At 32.6% G+C, this 25,162-nt stretch overlaps 1 protein-coding gene across 6 annotated transcripts in view; it reads left to right on the top strand.

Moving 5' to 3' along the window:
• Window positions 1–25,162, top strand: part of Orc3 (origin recognition complex subunit 3) — a 114,595-nt gene that overhangs the window by 75,846 nt on the left and 13,587 nt on the right. For all 6 annotated transcript variants that reach the window (XM_085811918.1, XM_085811919.1, XM_035364181.2 and 3 more), the window contains 5 exons: window positions 3,557–3,636; window positions 3,741–3,892; window positions 6,643–6,719; window positions 10,356–10,441; window positions 21,526–21,664. In XM_085811918.1, the coding sequence (XP_085668044.1) occupies window positions 3,557–3,636; window positions 3,741–3,892; window positions 6,643–6,719; window positions 10,356–10,441; window positions 21,526–21,664 (534 nt within the window). The remainder of the gene's footprint in view (window positions 1–3,556; window positions 3,637–3,740; window positions 3,893–6,642; window positions 6,720–10,355; window positions 10,442–21,525; window positions 21,665–25,162) is intronic.

Genomic DNA, 25,162 nt, shown 5'->3' with positions numbered 1-25,162 from the left:
GCTTATGGGCAGCAGCACGACCATGAAACCTGAGCAGATGTGCTTCCTTACAGATGGTATTCATTGAAACAGTACTCCTGGATGCCTGTTGAAACTCCTCGCGGATGAGGGTCATCGGTTGGGTGCGGTTCTTCTGAAATTTTCTGGACAGCACTCGTGGGTCTCTATCTCCCAGTTTCGCTGGTCTGCCGACTCGGGGCACATTCCGACAATCAGCGCTCACCTTCCACTTCTTAATCACATAGGCCACTCTCAATTTTGGGTACTTCAGATCGCTAAATATGTTCCTTAAGGATCGGCCACATTTGTGATACCCGATAATTATACCTTTCTCGAAATCAGAGAGCTCCGAACTGCAAGGCCCGATGCTGTTTCATACAAGATATATACCGGCGGAGTCCGTGACATACCTTAGGACCGCAGATATCGTCACTTGCATAGGTGTCCAAATACTTATTGGTAGTCAGTGTATTACTGATACTGGTACAAATAAATGATAAAACTTACAAGGCAAAAACAAAACGAACATCAGAAATCTGCACTTTTGTATCTGCCACACTGAACAATGAGAGCCTGTACACGTTGTGGCAAACATTATACAAATTCTGAATGTAATCCTGAGGAATGGCATTCCATGCAGCTTCGAATTGAAGCCAAAGTTCAGTCTTAGGGTGTGCCTGAGCAGCTGAACAAACAAGTCTCCAACCATTGAAATCTCAGACATGCTCAATGGGCAACATGTCTGGGGAATAAGCAGGCCATGGAAGAAGCGAAACCTGTTGTGCCCCAAAGAAGATTTGTGCCGTCCGAGAAACATGTGCACGGGTATTTTCCTGCTGAAATACTGTACCTGGAATGAGGACCTCTGGCACCACATTAATTAATTATTATTGTTGAGATGCTTGCAATCTGCATTGGGATCAAAAATTATATGCAGTAGCTCCCCCCCCCCCACCATGATGATAGGCATTTATGTAATATGATGCTGGATAACACACTGTGGGAACAGACATTCCCCACTGTGATGTCTGACATGTATTCTTCCATCCTTATACTCCACATTGTAGCGAGATTCATCAGCAAAAACAACATATTGCCACACGACACACCACACACTGTGTTATCGTGCCCATTGAAGTCAGAGTTGTCTGTGATTCAGTGACAGGGAACCCAATTTTGTGCTAACACACAAGAGGACACTGTACGATCCATCACAGCCATCTGAATGAGGTGTCTATCATCCCATGCTGTTGTGCTATTGCATCCCACTGCCAGAATTTCATCTTGTTTGGTTCTCCTCTGTCCATTTCTTCCAAACACAGATCATTGTTCTGGCACACAGATCATTATGCTCCGTGCAGGCTGTGATTGCTCAATATGAAAGCCCACGATCTTGCATACCAACTAACGGCCTCATTCAAACTCCATTAGTTTTTGGTATGGCACCCTCTACTGTTGATGAGGCTTATTAACAACTAATTATATGTTCAGGACAAAAAACAGATTTCAATGCAACTTTACAGTCATCAGTTATATGCATGGAACAAGCGGCCATTTCTCATTCTATGCATGCCCAGTCGCTTTTGCTAAATAATTCTAATCATTTGCATGTTTTACCTCACTTTGCGTTTCCAGTAAGTTTGGTTCAATTTGCATAATTTTTTCATGGTGTTGCAGTTTTCACAATCATTAGTGTATTTTATAGTAAAACTAATTGTTCTTTTTATTCCATAAAATTCGCCAAAATGCTGCAAGATGGTTGTGATAATACGTCAGTACCCACAATTTTTGTCCTTCTGGTAATCTTGTCTTTGATAACAGGATGATCCTTTATTTAGCATAAAAACCTCTTCTTCCAGCATATTTCTTTAAATAATTTTGTTACGGCTTTAGATTTAGCCATTCTAAAATCATTTAATCAGGCAATGTTTAATTTAGATTTTTAAGCAAGCTGTCAATTTTTATTTCATCTGACCATAGCTTTTCTATCATCCTCCATGATTCTTCAGTTTGTTTTTCTATTATTCCTTAAAAGCAATAGTTTATTCAATTTAACAAATTTTACACCATATTAATTCTTATTACATGAAGTATGTTTTGTATTTTGACAGCATTTTTAATGGCTCAGAGATTCTCAACCAGGAGGGGAATTTTATAGTGTCAGCGAAGAAATGTAGTCAGCCTTATCAATTATTCCGTTTTAAATTTATGAATTTATGAATATGAAAAACTACTTTTTTTTCAAGTTTCCAAGTCACCATTTTTTATACGTATTTTGTTTAATTTATTAGACATGTTGAAAAATCATCTAAATCTAGATACAGTCAAAAGTCGTTAATTCGGACACCCATAATCCGGACCTCAAAGCTAAAATCTATCTGCGCTTGCACTGCATTGACGCATGCGCATAGACGTTTATGCGTGCGCGCAAGACTTTTACGACTGCGCATATGCGTCTGCGCGAGCACAGAATACGTTTTTGCGTGCGCATTTAATGTATAACGGACGGTATAAGCTAAAATTATCTAATTATCTATTTCAGTTAATGTTGATGATTGCGTTGTTCCTTAATCTTCGAATTGGATCCGGCTTATTATTTTTTGCAGACTGTAAGAGCAATTTTATAAAAGTAAGCTTGAATTTTCGATTATGTCAAATAGAGTTTCCGATGCTGGAGCTCCCAAAGGATCTAGAAAACGAAAGTATGTTTCGATGTCAAACAAAAAGTGGAATTGCTACAAAAAAATGGATAAAGGCATATCCTTTGTTTATTTAATCGTTCCGAAATCTGTTTATCAATTTCACGCTGCTCTGCGCAGGGGGGAGGGACGTCATGGCGTGCAATGAACTGGAAGTTGATCTGTCAGCACTATTGTTATCTTCAAGGCAGATATTTTTATTTTATTCAGCTTATAATTCCTTACTAAATGCTGTACTTCATCTCGATGTACTCCGTCTTTGATATGATTTAAATCAAATTCCTCGTCATTATAAATATCACGAATACAAATCAAATAGTTTTCTGGTTGCAATTTTCTAATTTTGGCTATGCGTAATGTATGCTTTACACATGCGCGCGTTGAAAGAAATGTTTAATAAAGTAAACAAATAAATATTAAGCTTCTTTTTTTGTAAATTTTGATACCCTTTAGATCATAATTGCTCATTATTTTATAAATTATGGTTTCATATTTTTAATTTTATAATTTCTGCATGCCATCTTACCAGATTTAAACTGATGATCTGTAATCCGGAAAAATCGATAATCCGGAATCGCTGAAGTCCCGACGAGTCCGGATTAAAGACTTTTGACTGTATATATATATTGCGAGTTTTGGAAATACCGGGGGGATGATCTTCGAGCAGTGGTGACATGGGACAAAAAAAGGTTAAAAAACCCTGGTCAAGATGTTGGTAAAGAAAATCTTCAGTATGAAAATATCATCATCAATAATTTAATCATTGATTTAAATTATTAATTTTTCAATGATATAGGTTTTGTTTGCTTTGAAATCTTTATTATTATTATTATTATTATTATTATTATTATTTCCAGTTCAGGGAACTGTATTCTATATTTCTAGAAGAGGAAATAGTTAATACTGATGCTTATGCAGAAGCATTAAAACTTTTAAAGTAAGTTGTTTTATTATTATTACCTCTGAAATTAAAGCTATTGTTGATGATTTGAAAAACTGAATGTGGAATTGCATTTGTGACCTATCATTTTTATTTTTCAGGATGCTATCTCATAATGAACTAGTCATAAAGTTGAAAGAATGTCATGAAATAGTGAATGCTCCAGAATCTGTTTTATTAAATGCATCTGTGTTAATCCATGCAAAGACTGTTTTAGAATGTTGGATTGAGAAGCTTATGAACCTAAATGCTGGTATGTAAAGCAATTTTTTTATTTCCCAGTTAATTGAAATAATAGTTTACTTTTTTTATATAACATATGTTTTCATATAAAGTTTATCAGTTTGGTGAATAGGAAGAGAAAAAAATTTTTTGAAACCTGTATATGAATAATATATTTACAGTAAATTCCTAATTAACTTGGACTCTGTTAGTTTTCCCAGTATGCAACTTGAGTACAAATCAGTTCCCTTAAAAAGCCTTCCATAAAGGCATCCCTCCTCTTAGGCAGACAGTTCTAATGTGCTTTGCTATACTCGAATAACTCAAAACATATTTTTTTTTAATTTTTTTTTTTATATTTCTCTTTAATTTAAATAGTAGTCAATGTAAAAAAGAAGATTAATGTCTGTACACTTAATTTCTTTTTCCAGTTATCTATTCATTTTTAAATGATGATATCCCTGATTATATAAAACTTAATTGTGTAACTGTTACATTTTCTGTGTGCTATGGAAATTGCAGATGCGGTTTTATTTCTAAAAAATCTGATGTGTACACCATATAACTGTCTTGTACGAAATATAAATTACGCGCATTTGAGTTGAATTAAATCTACTTCATTGATAGCACATAAGCCTCAATAGAATAAATGCACTCTTTAAAATTCACTATACAGTCAAAAGTCGTTCGGACACCCATAATCCGGAATGATCTATAATCCGGACCTCAAAGCTACAAACTTTCTGCGCATGCGTCGCGTTTACGAGAGCGCGTAAGACCCTTACGGCTGCGAATATGTTTGTGCGCATGCGCGTTTAATGTGTAACGGAGTTATACGCTAAGCTAAAGTTATCTAATTCAGTTAATGTTGCAGATTGCGTTGTTCCTTAATCTTCGAATTGGATCCGGCTTATTATTTTTTGCAGACTGTTAGAGGAATTTTATAAAAGTAAGCTTGAACTTTCGATTATGTCAAATAGAATTTCCGATATATATTTATTACAAAGCGAAAGTATATTTTGAAATCCGAAATCTGTTTATCAATTTCACGCTGCTCTGCGGCAGAGGGGGGGGCAGAAACGTCATTATTAGATTATGATAGATTAGAAAGATTATGTCAAATAGAATTTCCGATATATATTTACTAATATGTAATTTGTATCTACAAAGCGAAAGTATGTTTTGAAATCCGAAATCTGTTTATCAATTTCACACCGCGGATTGGAAGTTGATCTGTCAGCACTATCCAGATGTTTTTATTTTATTTGGTTTATAATTCCGTACTAAGTGTAGTATTTCATTTCGATGTGCTCCGTCTTTGATATGATTTAAATCAACTTCCTTGTCATTATAATTCGCTTCCGATAGTGAAGAAAGTGACCCAGAGATTATTGAAAACGAAAACATTTCGATTGACAAATTAGTCGGAATTCTCAACACAGCAATTATAGGACTTGAACAGCGGAACTTTGTAACTAAACAAGAAATTATGTCTGTTTAATAGAATTAAAGAGAAAGTATTATCACATGAAACGAAGCAACTTACATTGAAAGAAATGTTTAATAAAGTAAACAAATAAATATTAAGCTTTTTCTTTTTGTAAATTTTGATACCCTTTAGATCATAATTGTTCTTTATTTCATAAATTACGGTTTCATATTTTTAATTTTGTAATTTCTGCATGCCATCTTACCAGATTTAAACTGATGATCTATAATCCGGAAAAATCGATAATCCGGAATCGCCGAAGTCCCGACGAGTCCGGATTAACGACTTTTGACTGTACTATATTTATTTACTATAGTGACACTCTGGTACTAGCTTCACTTACTCATTTTTTAACTTCAAATGCACAGCAATTATATCACCTGAAGAATTATGTAATCGTTGCCACATGTTTTACTCAAATTCTAAAATAAATAAATCTAAAATGATGTATAAAAGATATCAAACAAATAAAAAAGACACAGTTTTTCACAGACGATTCAGTGCCACTTACATAACGCGCATGCACTGCTCGTCAACATTATCGTCTGTCCCAGACAGACTGGCAACAATATTTGCTGCTATAAAGAAATAAAACAAATCAAAAAGGTACAGTTTTTCACAGGCTTTCAGTGTCATGCGCTACTCGTCAATATTCTATTCTATCCCAAACAGATTGACAACAATATTTGCTGCTAAACTTATTTCCTCGAATTTCGTTAAAGATATATTTCTTTGATTAATTCAGCTCTCACTTCTCTAAGCAAAGTTTTTTAACAGTTGGTTCTTAATAGACTAAATGAACATCTGGAAAATCACAATTTAAATCTCAACCTTCAATATAATTTCAAGAAGTGTACCTCAACTGAACTTACCATATCAGATGCTCTCATACATATCCAGTGCAATAAGTCTTCTAGACTGCATTCAGCGTTAATTTTAATACTGTTTTGTTATCAAGCCCGGATTCAGAAATGTGTGGATGGATGCATGTAAGTACGAATGTATATGTGTACATATACACATATATGCACATGCATACATACACACACATGGGCATACATTCATGCATTTCTGAATCTGGGCCTGATAGCAAAACAGTGTCCTAATTTCAATAGATATAAAGTGTGCATACTCCATTTGGTGGGGAGACATCCTGAATTCACTGCTTATTTAAGTGATTTGAAATATTTTTTAAAATCATTGTCATGAAAGCCATAATTAAAACTAATATTTTCTATTTCATTACATTATTATTTTTTTAAAAGATGTGTTTTACAAATGTTATTTTTCAGATGATTTTGAAAAGAAACCATTGCAAAATCTTTTATTAAATAAAAATGAAAAGTTGAGCAGATTTCGACTGCAAGAGGTATTGCAAATTTCATGTATATTTTAACTTTTATAATTTAAGTATTTGGAAAACCTGACTTAAGTACAAAATCAAGTGCTTGTAACATAACATAAACACATCTAAGTTGATTACTTGAAAATCTGCCATAATTTTCAAGTAGTCTGTGTCTTATGTTTTCCTGAATATTTTAAAAATTCTATAATTCACAGCATAGATAATTTATTACTGCTAGGTCAAAGGTGTTAGGTTTTTAAAGCAACTCATGCCCTTGGTACGTAAAAGCTGTTTTATGCATATGACTCTTTATCTGCCACCTGAGGTATTCGTTCATAGTTATTGAATTTTTAACTGTTAATTTACATTTGAATGGCTAGTCAAATATATTTGTTAAATAATGTTGAGAAAATGAACCTTAAGATTCAAGAGTTTAGTCATGTACTTCATTTACTAGATTTAATTTATATGTATTATGTGAAACTTATATAATGGATGCTTTATAAAAAATGTGTCATAAACAAAATAAGTCCATTAATTAGAGCTTCACTAAAGTGTTAGTCCATTGTATTAATATGTCTGAAAAAGATGTTGCAAAAGGGATATTGTTGGAAAAAAAATCTATAGAGTATGACTAATAGAAAGCAAGAAGTAAGATTAATAAATTAAACTATATTTTGTGTTTGTGTGTAAAATAATGAATGTGTACAAAAAATTCTAACATATAGTAGTCACTCAAGTCTCATTTTTAATTTAGTTATTTACCCTTACTGTTCTAAAAATAATGCAGTACATATGATGAATCACTCTGAACTGCATCGTTTCAAAATTAATCCTGACATGTCTCTTCCATAATGCTAATGGTTCAGGCATTTATGCAATGCTTCTACTACTAAACTCAGTGGTGCAACAGCCCTAGTGGGCCAACGTTTGCAGTGCCCCGAAATCTGCTTTCTTGAACGTAGGGCCCCGGGGTGCGTGAGCATATGCCCTAGACAAGTGGTCAGTTTGTCGCAGGACCCCTAGTGTTTAGTCCCCAAGCGAACGTGGTACTCATTTTATCAACGCACTGAAGAGATGAAAGGCTTAGTCGACCTTGGCCGGTCCAAGGATTGTACCCCGGACCTGTGGGACTGCTGCACAGCGTGCCAGCCATTTCTCCACCAGGCTTCATGCGGTGCTTCAGCCAATTTTAATTTTGTAATTTGCAGATTGAAACCTAAAATTGGCCAATAATAAAAAAGCAGAACTGTAATTTTATTAGATTTTCAAATAGAAACTATGCATTCTCTCACTTGCTGGTCTATTAATATGTCATCACTTATCTTTCTTTCATCAAATATATTGTAATAAAGATGTTAAAAAAATAATAATTTATATTTTTTCACACATTTATCACAATGACCAGTGTACTGAGATCAAACCTAATTTTAAATAATAATTAGTATAACATAATCTATATTGAATAAATTTTGAAATTATAAAATATTTTAATGCCATCTCTGTTGATCAAATCTTAAGAAATAATTATGCATTCTAATTTAAGACTTCGAAAAGATTAATTTTAGTGTTGCTGGATAAAAGCATTCATTAAGAAAAACATGATAGTTTTCTGATATGGCATTCAGTGAAATCTGTCATAATTTTCAAGTAATCTCCATTTGGTGCTTTCTCAAAACAAATTTTCAAATCATCTCGGTAATTATGGACATAGATAACTCAATACTAACAGGTCCTTGTTCTTTAGAGCAGATCATACTATGATATATAAATGTTGCTTTATCGTGATCTGTCAACTAAATCAATGGTGTCAAACTCAGATCTCCTCCAGGCCGAATGCACAATCTGAAAACAGCTTATGGGCCAGAATTTTTTTTAATGAAATGATGATTTTTTTATCAACAGAATAAAAGCTTTTTTGATAAAATTTTAAATTTCACTTATTAAATATTTATCAAAACCATACCTCTGCCATTTGACAAAAAATGGCACCACCAGTAAATTATGGTTAAGGTTGTCTGATGTAAAACATCATATCATAAGACTGTATTGTATAGTCACTGGTGATGAAAATTGGATCTGTTACAATAAGTAATAATAATCATGGGATTAAGATAATCATAATCATGGGGACCGCCTGGCCATGCTTCAATATTGACAGCCAAGCCAAATATTCATGAAAAAAATGCGCCCACTGCTACTTCAGATACAACAAAATTATTCTCCTGCACGATAGCGCTTATCCACATATTGCGACACCAGGTGAAACCTACTCAGAAACAATCAAATGAGAAGTTTTCCTCCTACTACTTTATTCACCAGACATTGCTCCATTTGATTCCTACTTGTATCATTTGACGACGCATTGCCTGTCTGAGCAGCACTTAACATCATATGAAGATACCAAAATTTGGGTTGATATGTGGATAGCCTCAGAAGATGAAGCATTTTTCTGACACAGTATCTGTGTGCTGGAGATGAGAAAAGTAGTGGCTAACAATGACTAAAACTTTGAATCAAACATAACATACCATTCTTTTACAATAAATGCCCAATTTTTAATAAAAATTACAGAGACTTATTTGTACTTCCGATATTATTTTGATTAAACTCTATTTGTACTGTATGTTGTGTATTTAAAGCCTTTGAAGACTATTTTTTGCTATTACCTACTCTAATCTCAATTTTGCAGGATCATTTCCGAATTATATGTTAATTAATTAGTGCTAATAATCAGGAGTCCAGGGTAAAAGGAATTTATGTTAAAATCAATTAACACGTTTCATTGTGAAATGAAAATAAAATGTAATCTCTCTTTCTCTGTATATATATAAATTCGGATCAATAAAATAGATAAAAGTGTGAGTAAGTAATAAGTATTAAATTATTCTGTTGCTGGAAACATCAAATGTAGGTCTACATCAAAACAACCGTCTGAACATGAAGCAAATTAGACAAATGGCAAATAAATCAGAGGCAAGGCAGAAAAATAAGAGATGAAAAATAATGGCCATTGTCTGCTAGACAATCTTGCAACCTTGGGTAACGGCATTGGATAATTTTAGGAGAAAAAGTTAAACAAAATAATTAATGAAGCTAATATACAGTTAAAAGGTAAATATACCACCTCTACTTGATTAATAAGAGAGTGAAAAAACAATGCATGAAATGTACATAGGTCGATCCAGAAATAAGGTTCTCAAAGAGCTCCAGACACACGGGAACTCAGTCTTGGCGCAGCAGCCGTCCGAGATGGAGGTGCCCATTGTTGCTCCCACCAAATGCAAGATTCGTTCCGTAATTTACTTTTTGCATGTGAAAGGGACTTTACCTGTGGATATTCATCATCAGTTGAGAGAGGTTCTTTGCCCAAACAAATGCATGACATACTGATATGTCAAATGTAACCAAAGTTTTAAGACTTTCTAGGTCATTACTTTAAATTTATTCCTTGCATTTTTTGCTGTTAGTAAGTTGTAACATTATTTTTTTCTATAATTTTAACTCCTCTTTTCTCACTTCTTTCTGTTTTTTTATTCTTTTCTCAAGTTCACTTACACTTTTGTCATTATATATATTTGAACTATTCAACATTTATTTTAAATATTGTTTAATTTTAAATGTATTTGTTTTAGAATTATGTCTTTGTATTAATTTCAGAAAATGTTATCAACAATACAAAATAATCGCTCCAAATTTGAATCATTAAGGAATGAAATTGTCAGTAATCTTTATGCATTTTTTGGGTAAGTGATTCTGTAATTAAATTTTCAAAAAACATCATTATTCTAATTAATTAAATATATTTTCTTTAATATAAGCTTTTGCTATTGAAACTTTTTATGTCTTCATTATGGAAAGTATTTTTTTATTATTAATAATAAAAGCACTGACTTCTTTCATTAGTAAAGTAACTAAATATTGGATGTGTATAATTTTTGTGTTATACGGAACATGTTTCCTTTCCTAAATTTCCTAATTTTATTTTTGTATTTTGCAGTTATATTGTTAGATGATATGCTGTATTTAAAGTTCTTTTTCCCATTTTATTTTAAAGAATGTTAATAGCCATTTATATTATAGTATTTTTATTTATTATGTAAAGAGAGTTGATGCTATTTCTATAATAATAATTTGTGTTATGTGATTATATGTCAGTTTAGGGCACACACTATAAGACCAAGCTCCTATGTATATGTGGTTTTAAATCTTATTTTAAAATCCTTGAATTAAATAGAAAAAAAAAAAAAAATATGCTTTTTTTTTTTTTTTTTTTCCCCTATCTAAATTAAAGTCATTATTATTTTAGAAGTCAAACAACAAAAATCAGCATTATATTTTCAAATTTTCACAGGACTAGTTTCAATGGTTTTACCAAACCATCATCCTCAGCTGCCAAAGTGCAAACGAATGATTTCATTCAAATGTGCAGGAAAGTGACTTGTATGAAAGCTTATCTCTATGTTATGTCCCTCTATCACTGTATTATGTTTTCCAGCTGGGGGTGCTTACGGGTGTTATCTTCTGCATTGTTAGCAGATCCCAAATGATGAGACTACAGTCCCTTTATTCATGAATTAAGTTTCAGTTTAGAAACTGATACCAAAAAAAAAAATACCTTGCCAGACACTGGGAACACATTATGCGTATGACGTAACTTTCTATGGAGAAACACATGTTAGGTAGGTATAGTTCAGATTAAGATAGTACATATTATTTATACAAGCCAAAATATTATTGTAATTAACAGGGGAAAATGAAACATATGTTAATTGAAAGGATTTCTAATATTACTTAATTAAATGGGTGCATGATATATAAATATATATATATATATATATATATTTTAAATAATAATAATAGCAGGTGATTTTTGTTTGGGACAATGCCTAACACAAGTCTTACACATTTCGCCATAAGGAGTGCAAAGTTTTTCAACACACCTCATAAAATATCCTCTGCTTTTTTTCATTTGGGTCAGTCTCCATAACAAAGTCAGATAGTTCCTGTACCTTTTTTAAATACATTTAACTTCTTTTACAGTAAAGGTTCTTTATCTTTTTCACTATCTACTGGTGTTATAAGACCATCCAATTCTTCATTTGTCACTTCACAATCGTTTTTCTTAACTAACTTTTTTTTCTGCTCCTTCCATATCTGAAAATCCTTCACTTTCTATTGCTTTTACAGTTTATATGATTTCCTTGGCTTCACTTGCAGTCGATGCAAACTTTCTAAAATTGTTGACAGTTTTTGGCCTGATCTAATGCCAACAAGCATTCATTGTTGATGGAATCATTTGTTGCCATGTGAATTTAATAACTTTTATGTAGTGTCCTATGTTAAATTGCTTCCAAAATGCCATTAGTATATCATGCTTTCCTTTGGCTAGTGCTTTAAAAATGCTTGGCAATAATAGGCTTTAAGTGTTTTTATGATTCCTTGAACTACTGGACGCATTAAGTGGTATTCAGTGAAAGGAATAAAACTTCTGCATTTGAATGCAATGTTGTGAGCTTCAACATAGCATCTTGAAGCATTATCGAAAATTAGAAATTTAAAGCTCAGGTTTTGCTGTTGTATGTGATGTTTTGTATTTTTAATGAATGAATTTTTAAACTAGTCTTTAAAGAAAATATAACAGAACCAACGCTCTCTGCAGCATACCATTTAATTTGTATAACTGAAATTCTTATATTGGACAAATTAAATGAAACAATTAAGATAATGCATATATGCAAAATCACACTCTGCTAGTCCACATTCAGCAAGGATTCAGCTTTCATTCGTAAACCTGAAGTATGGGTTTTGTCCATAAAGTAATGAAACTGGGTCAGATAAAAAAAAAAATTATTGATATGGTCAGTATATATTGTTAAAATTCTTCTAAAAGTTTGCTAAAAGTTCATATCGGAGCTGGCTAAGATGGCTGGCAAGGTTGCAGCTCCTATCCAGGCAAAGTAGGTAGTCATAATGAAGGCTGTCTGGGCACAAGCATTGTTGCAGTGGAGCTTCCAGCAATCTCTGGTCGTTTTTGTTTGACAGCTCTGTGCAGGTGCACAAGGACTTCTTTGTAGAAAGTGGCAGTGATAGTTTGCCTTGCAGGTGGAAATTCTTTGTGGACCATTCCATGCTTGTCAAAAAAGACAACGAACATTGTCTGTATCTTAAACTTCGACATTCTCGTGTTTCTTGGGGCATGGTGAGTTCAAGATGTGCTACTCTTAACTTTGGTACTTGGTTTCAGGGTTGTACTGGAACACCATGATCCTTCGCTTGTTATTGTGTCATCTAAAAGGTCCAGTTCACTTTCTAACCACTCCAAAATCTCACAGCAATATCAGCTCATTGCTTTTGTTCATAACTCAACATTTTAGCCACCAATTTTGCACAAACATTCGGCATATTCAAATTTTCACAAATAATTTAGTGAACTGTTATTTTGCACAAGTTGAGTGCTTCAGCGATTAATCTTGAACTCAAAGTACAGTTGGAGTCCAGGTGATTGTTTACTTTGGAACTCACTCGTTGAAGGTCACACCAGATCACTTCATGTATTCAATGGTCTCCCGTCTGTTCTTGAACTCACTGAACCACCACGAAACTTGGTCCCTTGACAGGACGTCATCTCTGTAAGCCTTTTTAACCAAGGCAAACGTCTCAGATATTTTGCCCATGTGAAATCAAAATTTGAATTACAGTGCTGCTTCAGCAAAGGCTCTAATTTTTTATGTTTTCTGCCATGACAAAAACAGCTTTTGCACCATATGTGATCCTCACTACGTCAGTGCATCTCAATTTATTCCATAGCTTAGACCCCTTATCACAAATCCCACTGCCTGGGAGCATGCTGCTAGTGATTGGAGCATTGTGCAGCGACCAGTCTTATTAATTTATGGAAAAAGCCTGTATTTTGCTTTCCACAGGATGTTTGCGATGGATCCAGTCTTCAGAATAGTGGTTTCCTTACCTGAGAAGGAAATATGATGAATGACTAATGTAAATACACTCTCACATGTTAATATAAGTTTTCTTACAGGATTTTAGAGTTTGCCCTAATGGAGGGCAATTCCCAAATTCGTTGATTCTTTTTGGCAAAAAAGCATCTTGGGGAGGGGGGAGATATTCTTGAATTAAATTGCCTAACCTACATTTTGTAAATGAATTCTGTTGAACAAGTATGAAATGTTTTATATTGCAAAACTATAGCATGTGTAGTTCGACTGTCTTAAACGCAACCTTGGCTTGCATTCTGCCAAAACATACAGAATCGTCCAAAAGGGGCGTTTACTACGTGCCATGAGGTGAGATGTCAAGTCTTCTCTTTGCCAGAAAGAGAGAATTTATATGACCAAGGAAGGGAAATTGTCCATGTTATCGGGTGATCCTATCGTCTGTTGTCTTTCATGCCTTTGGTTACATTTGCAGAAATAAATTCTAAGACTCACATTGGTTTGCCACCCAGAAAGCAAGAATGGTGAAATTTTTTCTTATAATTTATGAAGTTTATATGAACAATGCATATTTCATTGTTTACCTTTAAAGATTAGGTCACTAAAAATCATGAAACTATATTCCTTAGACGAAGTATTCTTTTTGCAGTAAAAAAAGGACTCCAGTCTATAGGTTTCCACTCAATTCAGATGAGATTTACTTAGATCGTAGTTGATTTTAACCTGACATTTGCCAATATTTTTGTTGTTTTCATAAGTGTATGTGATAGCTTGTTTTGATTTTTTAAATGAGTTCAGTTGGTGAAAATTAAGCATTTTACATTGATGCCAAGAAATTGCTACATAATGTCATTATATTTTGTGACACAGAAGCTGAAGACAGGACCGGATAAAGGGTGATTGGGCCCAATCGGTCCCTGCATTTGAAAGGGCTCTGTGTTGCCATCAAAATTAACAAAAAAAAATTTAAAATTTAAAGCAAATTGCTTTTGACGATAATGAATAAATTATGAATTATTCAAACAATTAAAAATATATTTAAGTTCGCATTGCTGGATGAGATTTATTTATGTGTTTGTTATTATATAATACAGTCAAAAGTCTTTAATCCGGACGTCCATAATCCGGACCTCAAAGGTACAAACTTTCTGTGCATGAGTGAACGCATGCGCATAATACGTTTACGCATGCACGTTTAATGTTTAACGGATGGCATAAGCTAAGCTAAAATTATCTATTTCAGTTAATATTGCAGATTGCATTGTTCCTTAATCTTCGAATTGGATCCGGCTTATTATTTTTTGCAGACTGTTAGAGCAATTTAATAAAAGTATGCTTGAACTTTCGATTATGACAAATAGAATTTCCGATTCTGGAGCTGCCAAAGGATCAACAAAGCAAAAGCATGTTTCGATGTCCATTAAACAAAAAGTGGAATTGCTGCAAACAATGGATAAAGGCATGAAGAAAGTGACAGAGAGGTGATTTGTTTCTCTAATCATTTCGAAATCTGTTTATCAATTTCATGCTGCTCTGCGGAGTGGGATGTCGCAGCGCGCAATGAACTGGAAGTTGATCTGTCAGCACTATCCTCATCTTCAGGGCAGATGTTTTTATTTTATTTGGCTTATAATTCCTTACTAAATGTAGTGTTTCATCTCGTTGTACTCTGATATGATTTAAATCAATTTCCTCGTCATTATAAATATCACGAATACACATAAAATAGTTTTCTGGTTGCAATTTTTCTAAATTCGACTATGTATAATATATGCTTTACGCATGCGCGTGTTGAAAGAAATGTTTAATAAAGTAAACAAATAAATATTAAGCTTTTTTTTTTTTTTTTTTGTAAATTTTGATATCCTTTAGATCACAATTGCTCTTTATTTCATAAATTACGATTTCATATTTTTAATTGCATAATTTCTGCATGCCATCTTACCAGATTTAAACTGATGATCTATAATCCGGAATCACCGAACTCCCGACAAGTCCAGATTAAAGACTTTTGACTGTATATACTTAAGAAAATATAGAAAACTGATACCCATAAAAGTTCATGTCAAATGTATTGAATTTAATCGAGATAGTCCTATATTAGAGAGATTTTGCACTACGTACGTAAACTACTATGCAGGTATATGCACGCATAACTGGTTGTGCAACCTTACCAGCCAGTGGTGGAGGAATAGCTAGTAGAAATAGAAGTTTTGAAATCTATTTTTCCTTCAAAATGTTTTGAAAATCTATTTAAAATGTTCAAATTTTCATCGTCTAATGATAGAGCAATGGCATTTCCAAAATTGTTTATTGCTCTCTGAATATTCTTAGCAATTCCAGTAAGCATTGCTTCTGGTGAGAGCAGGGTTCGTACGGTCCTTAAGAGTCCTTAAAAGTCCTTAAATTTTTTGGAATTGATTTTTGATCCTTAAAAGTCCTTAATTTTGGCCAAAATCAGCAGAAGGTCCTTAATTTTAATCATCTGAAATTTCTGTCTCTTTTTATGACTGCCATTTTGAGTGTGAATTAGCATTTTGGAGCAATATTTTTGGCGATTCACTGACATATATGGTTATCTTTTGAATGGGTTCATGGGTTATAATTTATTTGTATTTCTAATAAAAATAATGGGATACTCGAGTTTCTAAGCAAGAAGTGAAAAATAAGCATTTCAAAATTCCTTTTTTCTAATAAAGAACACTTAAACAAGTTTTCGCTTTTGGGGATGTGAATTCTTTTATTAAACAGCTCTAAAATTGGCGACTTGTCAACATTTTGGCGATTTTAGGATCAGTTTCTATAGAAAATTTTAATTCCGAGATCTGACAATTTTTCGACCAGTTTTTTTAATGCATCATAACATTGATAAATTTCATTAAAATAATGGTAATATATTGAAATTATATATGAAAAATAACATTCAAATAAAACATTCTATTTTTCTCTGTCATATTATAAAGTTTCATTTTGGCAACTTATACAATATTATGAATCTGATAAATAAGGCATATTGCTATAAAGCATAATTTACGAAACAGCTCTTAGCAAGAGCGAAATTTCTTGAGTATGCAATTAATTGCAATTCATTAAAAATGTTAGCAGCAATTAATTAAAAATGTCTTCTTTTTAATTTTTTCGTAGTAAGCGTTTTTTCCATGCAGTTGTCTCGGAATATTCAAAATTCTCAGAATATGCATACACTTTTTCCCTCCTTTTTTTTTCAAAATATTTCTGACTTTTTGCTGTTACAGAATTGGTAGGGATAATTTTTCTTTAGTATTTTAGACATTGCAGCTTGGAAAGTTTAGAAGGGTTTGAAGTCAAGATTTATAGACCCACGATTCTACAAGATTCGAGAAATATGTGACAAAATGAAAAATGTCTCCATGATATCGACACGTAATGGATGTATTTTACAGAAAGTTTGCGATGAATTTCTTACCTTTTGGAGAATATCTGGAAGAACAATGGAAACATAATATTTAAATGTTTTACTCCTGATACGAGAATCATTTTCTTAACATGTTTATCTTCCCTTTATTTTCTCTACCTTTCACTAAACACAAGCATCAAAAATATCAAAAATGCTTCTAATCTTATCACTGGGCAGGCATTATAGAAAGGAATTTTTTTATTAATAAAGAAATTGAAAACTTACAATTTAAAAGATTCATCTAATATGCCTTAATGCATCATACACAGAGCTGGCACTAGGCATTTTCCCACCTGATGCAATCTCTGTGGATCCTAAATTCTAAACGTTTTGCTATTTCTAGATTTTGTTGTTCGGTGTGTCACTGAATTCTAAAAATTCTGCCACACTAGCTTTGTAACTGGGCTTTACCATATATATTTCATATTTCTTCTGAATGTTCATATTACTCAAGAAATAGAATCAGCCACTTTTTCTATACATTCTAAATGCATTTAGTGTTTTTTAGAATAACAGAAATAATTAGATCTAAAAATTCTAAAATGAGAAGGAACTGTGTTGAAGAAAGAAACTGAATACATAAAGAAAATTACTCCACAAAGATATGTGCAGTTATTATTATGTAACTTACCCAATTGTTTATAAAATCAGCCTTTCAGTTTATGATTCAGTCGGGGGTTTGGGACTATTTAACTTTTACCAGATCAAGTAAACCCCCATAGGTACCTTGTGGAGATGTTGACAAGTTAGGAGATAAGCATGCAGAAACTAGCGAGAGCATTGTTTTGCATATTGAGACAACTCTCTAATTGTTAGAAAAGATGGTTAAAGAGAAGGAAATTGATATAAACTAGCCAAAATGTTTGGAAAGGCTTCAAATTAAAATGAAGGATAAATATTTTGTTGAGTGTTGTTACAAAACATAAATGTTTTGTAGCTTTTAATGTGTGTCCTAATATCGTTTAAGAATCAATGTCATAAATTACATGTATTTTAAACTGTGAAATTTTATTAGATTTTGATTTTAATAGGCTTTTTTAACAAATATTGCTAAAAAATAAAATTTAATAGTGGCCATGTAAATCCATAATGACTAAGGTTATCTAATTACCTAATTTAATTATTTATAACTAACTGCTTACCCTTAAAAGTTATATTTACATATTAAAGCGAGTTATAGCCTTTCATTAACACTTACTGTGGTCACAAGATAAAACACAAAAATTTAAAAATTCAAGTAAAACTTATTCTTTGCATCTAGTGAAACTTAAAAATAATACAAAACAACTTATCATCTCTGGTACTTTAATCGCTTATTGGAACATTAAAGTATATTAACTGGGCTACAATCCCTTGGAACTCTACACAAAGCTATGACACTAACTGCATCAAACAGAGCCTGACTAAGTTTCAACACTTGCCAACTGTGTCTACATCAGACCTTTCAGGTTTGTTCTAATGAGCAGGTCTCTTTCTAGACAAGCAACAGCGGTGACAACATTCAGTCTTTTGTTATGAATCATGCTGATTATGATCTTACTTCTCATTTTAACCTATACCGTTTGACGTAAAATCTACCTGCTATTTACTAAACCTCTAGATTGACTAAGTATGTAACAAAATGAGACATAAAAAAATCAACATAAAGCTAACTATTAATAAGTAAATGTCATCTTCTTTCAAATATGTCCAACTATTATAAGTGTAAAATATTTAATCTTACTTGATAAATTGTATAATGTTTATTTTATTCTCAAACTTATTAATCATTATGTTAATTAATTCATTTTTAGTAATAATGCATACTACTCAGGGATCTATTTTAGTTTTAGGATGGTATTACAAAAGTGAAATTCAGGCTTAGAATAGTATTTTTAATTGAATTTATTCAGTTCCCATTTTCTCATAGGTCCTTAATTTTTTCATTAAGAGTCCTTAAAAGTCCTTAAAAGTACTTAATTTCTGTGTGCAGAAATGTGTACGAACCCTGGAGAGATCATTTTCCAGGCTAAAATTAATAAAAAAACTATCTGAGATCGACAAGGATCAGGATAGATTAAATAGTTTAGCAATTATGTCGATTGAAAGTGAAGACGCAAGGAAATTAGATTTTCAAACGATTTTAGAAAAATTTACAGAACAAAAACTTAGAAAGATGTAAATTCATGTATTCATATTTAATAATGTAAAATTATATTCAATAAATGTTTTTGTATTTTGAACATTTTTATTTTTTAATTTATGTAGAAGTTTACCTGTCTGATGATCCATGACATTTGATATATATATATATATATGTTATAATAAGAGCAAAGGAACTGACGGAACACTGTAGATGTGTAGTTATCCTATATTGAAGAGGAAGTAATCTGATTGCGTCGTAAGCTAATGTGTTGACTTCGTAAATAAAACTTGGCAGTAGAAGCGATTTTAATTCCATTTTTATTTCCAATTGATATTTGTGGCCACAATCACTTGGCACTCTAGTCGTGCCTTTCCACAGAAGATTTACATTTTTGATATTGTTGAGATAGAAAGCAAGCCAGCGAAATTACATATTAGCACAGTAGAGAGCAAAAGCTGAAGTGCGTAGTTATGAAAGATGGAAGCACGCGAAGAGAAAAGTTTTGGTTTACAATTCGGTGATTGGTCGTCAAGAGGCATCTGGTATTATATTAATCTGGTATCAAATTAATCATTAGATCGCATGATTAATTTGAATGACGCAATGCAGATAAGTTATTACGATTTTAGAATAGAGAGGAAGAATTAATGTTTATAGTTATATTATAATTCTGATTCATACATTGTTATCTTACATATATATGTAAGATATAACAAAATATGAAAGCTGTTTCAGAAAAATAATTGACGACCTTAAAATTAACATTCTAAATTTGGTAATCTGCCCTTAAATTCATCTCTTCTCACAGGTTCCAGACTTTTCTATTTCATGTAACGTTTTAATGCAGATGCCTCTCGTCCAATCAAATTAATTCTAAACCAAAACTGTGAACTGAAACTTCAGCCTTCTTCCTATGAAAGTACTATTAGCTTCCCTTTTTTACCGCATAGCTTTCCTGCTGGCAAGACGCTCTTAAACGATGCTGCTGCTTAGTTGCTTAAGATGACGTCGTACTTCAAAATGGGAGTTATTCTATTCAAATATAATTAAGAAATATCTTGTCTGAAAAAGGATGATTTGATATGCAAGGAAAAAATAAAGATTGTGATTTTTCAAGATATGTTGTGCTAATTTGCATCATCATGCTTCCCACTCTGCCACTTTCAAACCACAGTTTCATTACATATATATATGTCGGGCCCCGCACCTATTCAATCTGGGCCTGGCTGATGATGGAAAGCTTGACATTCCCATCTTGCAGCATAAGATAAGAACAAGCAACATTCCAGGAGTATATTTTAGCTCAAAAAAGATAAAATAATTATCAAATATAATGTAATTATAATGATTATTGTATAATTATTATAATAGTTCATTACAATAATGAAAATCGTACAATAAACAAAATAACTGAAATATAACTACAATTATAATACTATAAAATTTATTTATTACATTTTATATTGAAAGAATGTATATATAGTAAAACTAATTTGAAAAACTTTGTATTTTCACAAATATGTAAATAAATAAATGCAAAAAATTAAACATAATTTAAAAAAATAGCTAATTATAAATGAGGATCAGCATATCATTTTAGATCAAAGTAATTTTCTGTCTTGTAATTTCTGTGCTCTTTAAATGCCATAGAAATAAACAAGGAAAAAATATGAACAGAAAAATCTCTGTTTCATGATTCATGCCCCTCCAACCTATTTTGAGAATAGATCTGGTCGAATGGCACGTGTTTGTTTGTGCTCACAGCTGAGACGATCAAACTATATTAATCTCTATGCAGCTTACAGAAGTTCATTTTCATAAAAACATAGTATAAATTCTACAAGATTTATCAAATTTTTGGAATTTGTTTTCCTCGAAATTAAATATAAATCCTGTAGAAATGTTAATGGAAGTTTCTCAGAAGAGTAAGTATAAATTCGGCAGTATTTAATACTTAATCTCCTAATAGTTGTAGTTCATAGTTAAACATCACAATCTCTATGTGTCAGTTCATGTTGATCACACACCTTACTGTTTCTGTTAAAGAACTGTATGTATCATGATTTGTAATTTTTGTAATCATGCATACATTTCCTGTATAAATTTTTAATGTGCAGTTTTACATCATGTATGCAACAATTATGTTATCATCAAAATTTATTAACAAATACAGGGCATTCTTTATCATATATCGCAGGTCATCAGAATTTTCTAAGTTATCCTTTTATTTTGAATACCAGCTTAAAAACAAAAGTACAACATATGACTTCATATTAAGTATATATTTCGCACTGAAATTTTCTGTATTTCTTTCAGGGATATTCGTTCTCCATCAACATTTCCCTTTCATGAAATATTTTACTTTGATGATGTTTCATCTTTGAAAAAACATTTGTTAACAGTTCCAAAAATTACTTTGTGTCGAACACTCTCCAATCCACACAGATGCCTAAAAGCAAGTATTTTTCTTTCTATTTTCCTTCAGAAGAATTTTGTGTATATTAAAAGTACGTATTTTTTTAACAAGTTAATCCCTTTTTGGTTGCCATCATGCATCACACATTTAGTTTTTTTGCGCCCTTGTGGTTGATACCATATATAATGTGACGAAGGGAGAAACTGCATCATTGAAAGTAAATTTGTCTCAGTATATTGTGATTATTTTTTGTGTTTCTGAATATTGCTAAGAGATGGTGCAGCCAATCCTACTTCACATTTTTCACAGTGAGATTTTCCACTTAGATAATAATTTTGTATTTTCTGGAATTTTACTTTCTTTAGTTCTATGCTAGCAGAGAGTGAAATGTGCCAGCAAGAAAATATGCCATCTATTGCAGCAAATAGAGACAGTAAAGCAAAACGAAAGAAAAGACAAAAGTATTATTGTGAGCAGTAATGCTGTGGGACTTTGCCCTGTGCCATGTTTTGAAATTTTTGACACTCAACATGTTAGAAGTTACAATAAAATTTTTTTGGTCTATTTAATTATGGCAAAGCACACTAGGGCTATCTGCCTAAGGGAAGGGATGCCTTCTTGGAGGACTTTCTAAGGGAAACTGGCTCGTATACACGTTACACATGGGAAAAACCACAAAAACGCCCATGCAGCCAGCCCGTTCACGGGATTCGAACCTTGGACCGAACTACCAGTGTTCAGCGACTTTACCTCTCGGCCTCTTTTGGGCCCAGTTTACAATAAAAAGCTATTCAATAAATTTTTGACATTCATAACCAAGATTTTTCGGCTTGCAATAAATGAAATGTGGTTTTTATGCTTTAGTAGCTAAAAAAGATTATGAAGCTGTTTTCACGGTAAGGTTGTCAAACCATTTTTCAATATATTTTTTATGTATTTTTAGTAATTCTTTTTATGTAAATATTTATCTAAAATTCCTTAAAGCAATAGATTTAATAAATACAGTATCAGAGAGTATTTTTTCCAATATGAAACCTGAGTGCTTTGCAAGGAAAACTAAAGATTAGTGAGCAGAATGTTACATGTATGACCACCAATTGGTCAAGTAAAAAAGTGCTTACCAACAAAAATATTTTTGCACTTTCGAACTCAGGACAGAACATATTAATTTTAGCAATTCAAAAAAAAAAAAGAAGTGGATCAGAAATTTGGGGGGAAACAATCTTGCCAAGAGGTTAAGATTTTTGGAGAGGTTTTTGTATATTTATTTATTTAAGAAAAGAAAAGTAATGTCCAGTATTAACATTTACTGAACTGATATCAGAAATATTTGCTCATTATGAAATATTTCATTCAGATTTTGTTATGATTATAGTCTAAAAGTAAAATTTGCGTTCCCAAAATGTAATTTTTTTTAAACATGTTCACTTTGTCAGTGGGTCTAAAAAATTTTCATATCTTTTGTGACATGAGCATCATCCGTAGGTCTTGGGTATATTTCCACATAATGCTAAATAAATATCTTGTTGTATTTTTTTTTTTTTTTTTTTTTTTTTTTTTTTTTATATATATATATATATATCTGTTATTTCAAAGTCATATTACTGATGTTCTTAGAAATCATGTAGCTTGTTATTTTAGGCCCATTTTCAACATTAAAGCATTTTCATGTTATGTAAGTCAGCATTAGAATTATTCTACTTTTTTGAGTTGAATATTATATTGTAGAATTTCAAGTAAAAGTTATTGAATATATGCAATCGTTGAAATCTCGCTTTTGGAGGGGAGATTGTGATAAAATGGCATAACTAAAATTTTTGTTAGGCACACCTTGTTAGATAAGAGTAAGAATTTAGTAGGAAAAAAAGTCTTTGAATTTGCAGAGCCCTACTTGAATCAAGGAAGAACAATTGTTACAGACAACTTTTATGCATCAATATTAGCTAACTGTTTACTGGAGAAGGACACCCACTCACTAGGAACACTGCATAAGAATTGAAAGGGATTACCAGTAGATGTTATGAAGACAAACTCAAATAAGGAGAGATCATTGGAAGTAAAAATTTTAATAGATTTATAGTTGCCAAGTGAAAGGATAACAGAAGTGTGGCATTTCTATCAACTAAGCATAGCATAGGTTTGAAAGGCATGGGAAAAAATAATCGAAGTGGCAAAGAAATAAGGAAACTAGAGGCAATTCTAGAATACAATGCTGCAAAAGGGTGTGTGGATCTTTCAAATCAAGTAAAAAACTATTTTTCATTTTCTTAGGAAAACAGTTAATCAGTACCATATGGCTGTTTTTGAGTTATTGAATACTGTTGTAATTAATTCTTGGATTATCTACAAAACTCTGAAATATGAAAAGATATCTATAAAACAATTCTGAGAATTAATAATTTTGGAAATGCTTGGAATAATAAAATAGCTGAGGTTCGTTAAAAAAAACACATACTAACAAAGACTGGGGAGAAAACAAGAAATAACAGATAGAAAGGAAGCCGATGTTATGAAAAATGCAAACAGGTGACGGAGGACGGGGACACCTGAAGTTTAACAGAGGTTAACAGGCATATGTCCCGCGTCCTCCCCTGGAGTTTATTTAATAGTTATAAGTGTGGATACATGACCATACAGGGGCAACTGTTTAACATCTGGCATTTGAAGTACATTTGAATTAACATACAGGCACGGTTAAAAAAAAAAAAAAAAAAAAAACATTTAATAGGTTATAACAAAAGAAGAAAATTAAACACCTAAAAATGGTGTTCAATTTTCTTCTGCTCCCTATGCAGTCAGAGATTAGATGGTAGAGCATTAGAGTGCATATGTCAGTGCAAGTAATGCATGTAAGCCCTATTACTCTGGTTGACAGAGGTCCTGGCCATATGCTGCAATGGTGGTTATTATTTTGCAGATTTTATTTATGGCCGCTCTGTTTTTGGTTAGGAACTTGTGAAATGCTGAGATATTGGCTGGTATCGGGAAGTGGAACTGTTCCGTGAGTGGGCACTGAAAGATATAATGGTCCGGTGACCCCTCACCCCTGCAAACACAGCGATCTGTGGTTGAGATGGTGCGGCGGTAGAAGTAATCCGGGAAGGGACCATGACCAGTAATGAAGTTGGTAAGGGGAGCAATTGCCATAAGGCGCTCCGTGGTTACTTTTGGCAAGAAGCTATGCGCTCTCCTTCCCGTGTCGCCCTGATCCCATTCTTTTTGCCACCACTGGATAGCGGCATTTCGCAATTGACTTTTGAGGAAAGATGGTGGTGCTGATACTGATATCGGTCTGGCATTTTGGTTCGAAGCAGCCTCTTTAGCGAGTTCATCCGCTGTCTCATTACCCATGTTACCTGCATGGGCTTTAATCCATACTAGGTCAACATGTGCGTGCCGATTATCTTTTAGGATATGCTGCAGTCGTATGATCAGCGGGGAGCCGTGACTATGTTTGTCAAGAGCAAGCAGTGTCGACATACTGTCTGTATAAAGCTGCACATGTGTGATGTTGTTGAGCGCCACGTATTCAATAGC

The sequence above is a fragment of the Stegodyphus dumicola genome, chromosome 2, assembly GCF_044657685.1.
Source record: "Stegodyphus dumicola isolate Sdum_Otavi_A_Nest chromosome 2, ASM4465768v1".
Classification (NCBI taxonomy): domain Eukaryota; kingdom Metazoa; phylum Arthropoda; class Arachnida; order Araneae; family Eresidae; genus Stegodyphus; species Stegodyphus dumicola.
The sequence above is the reverse complement of the archived record's forward strand: the minus strand, read 5'-3'. Positions and strand labels throughout refer to the sequence as shown.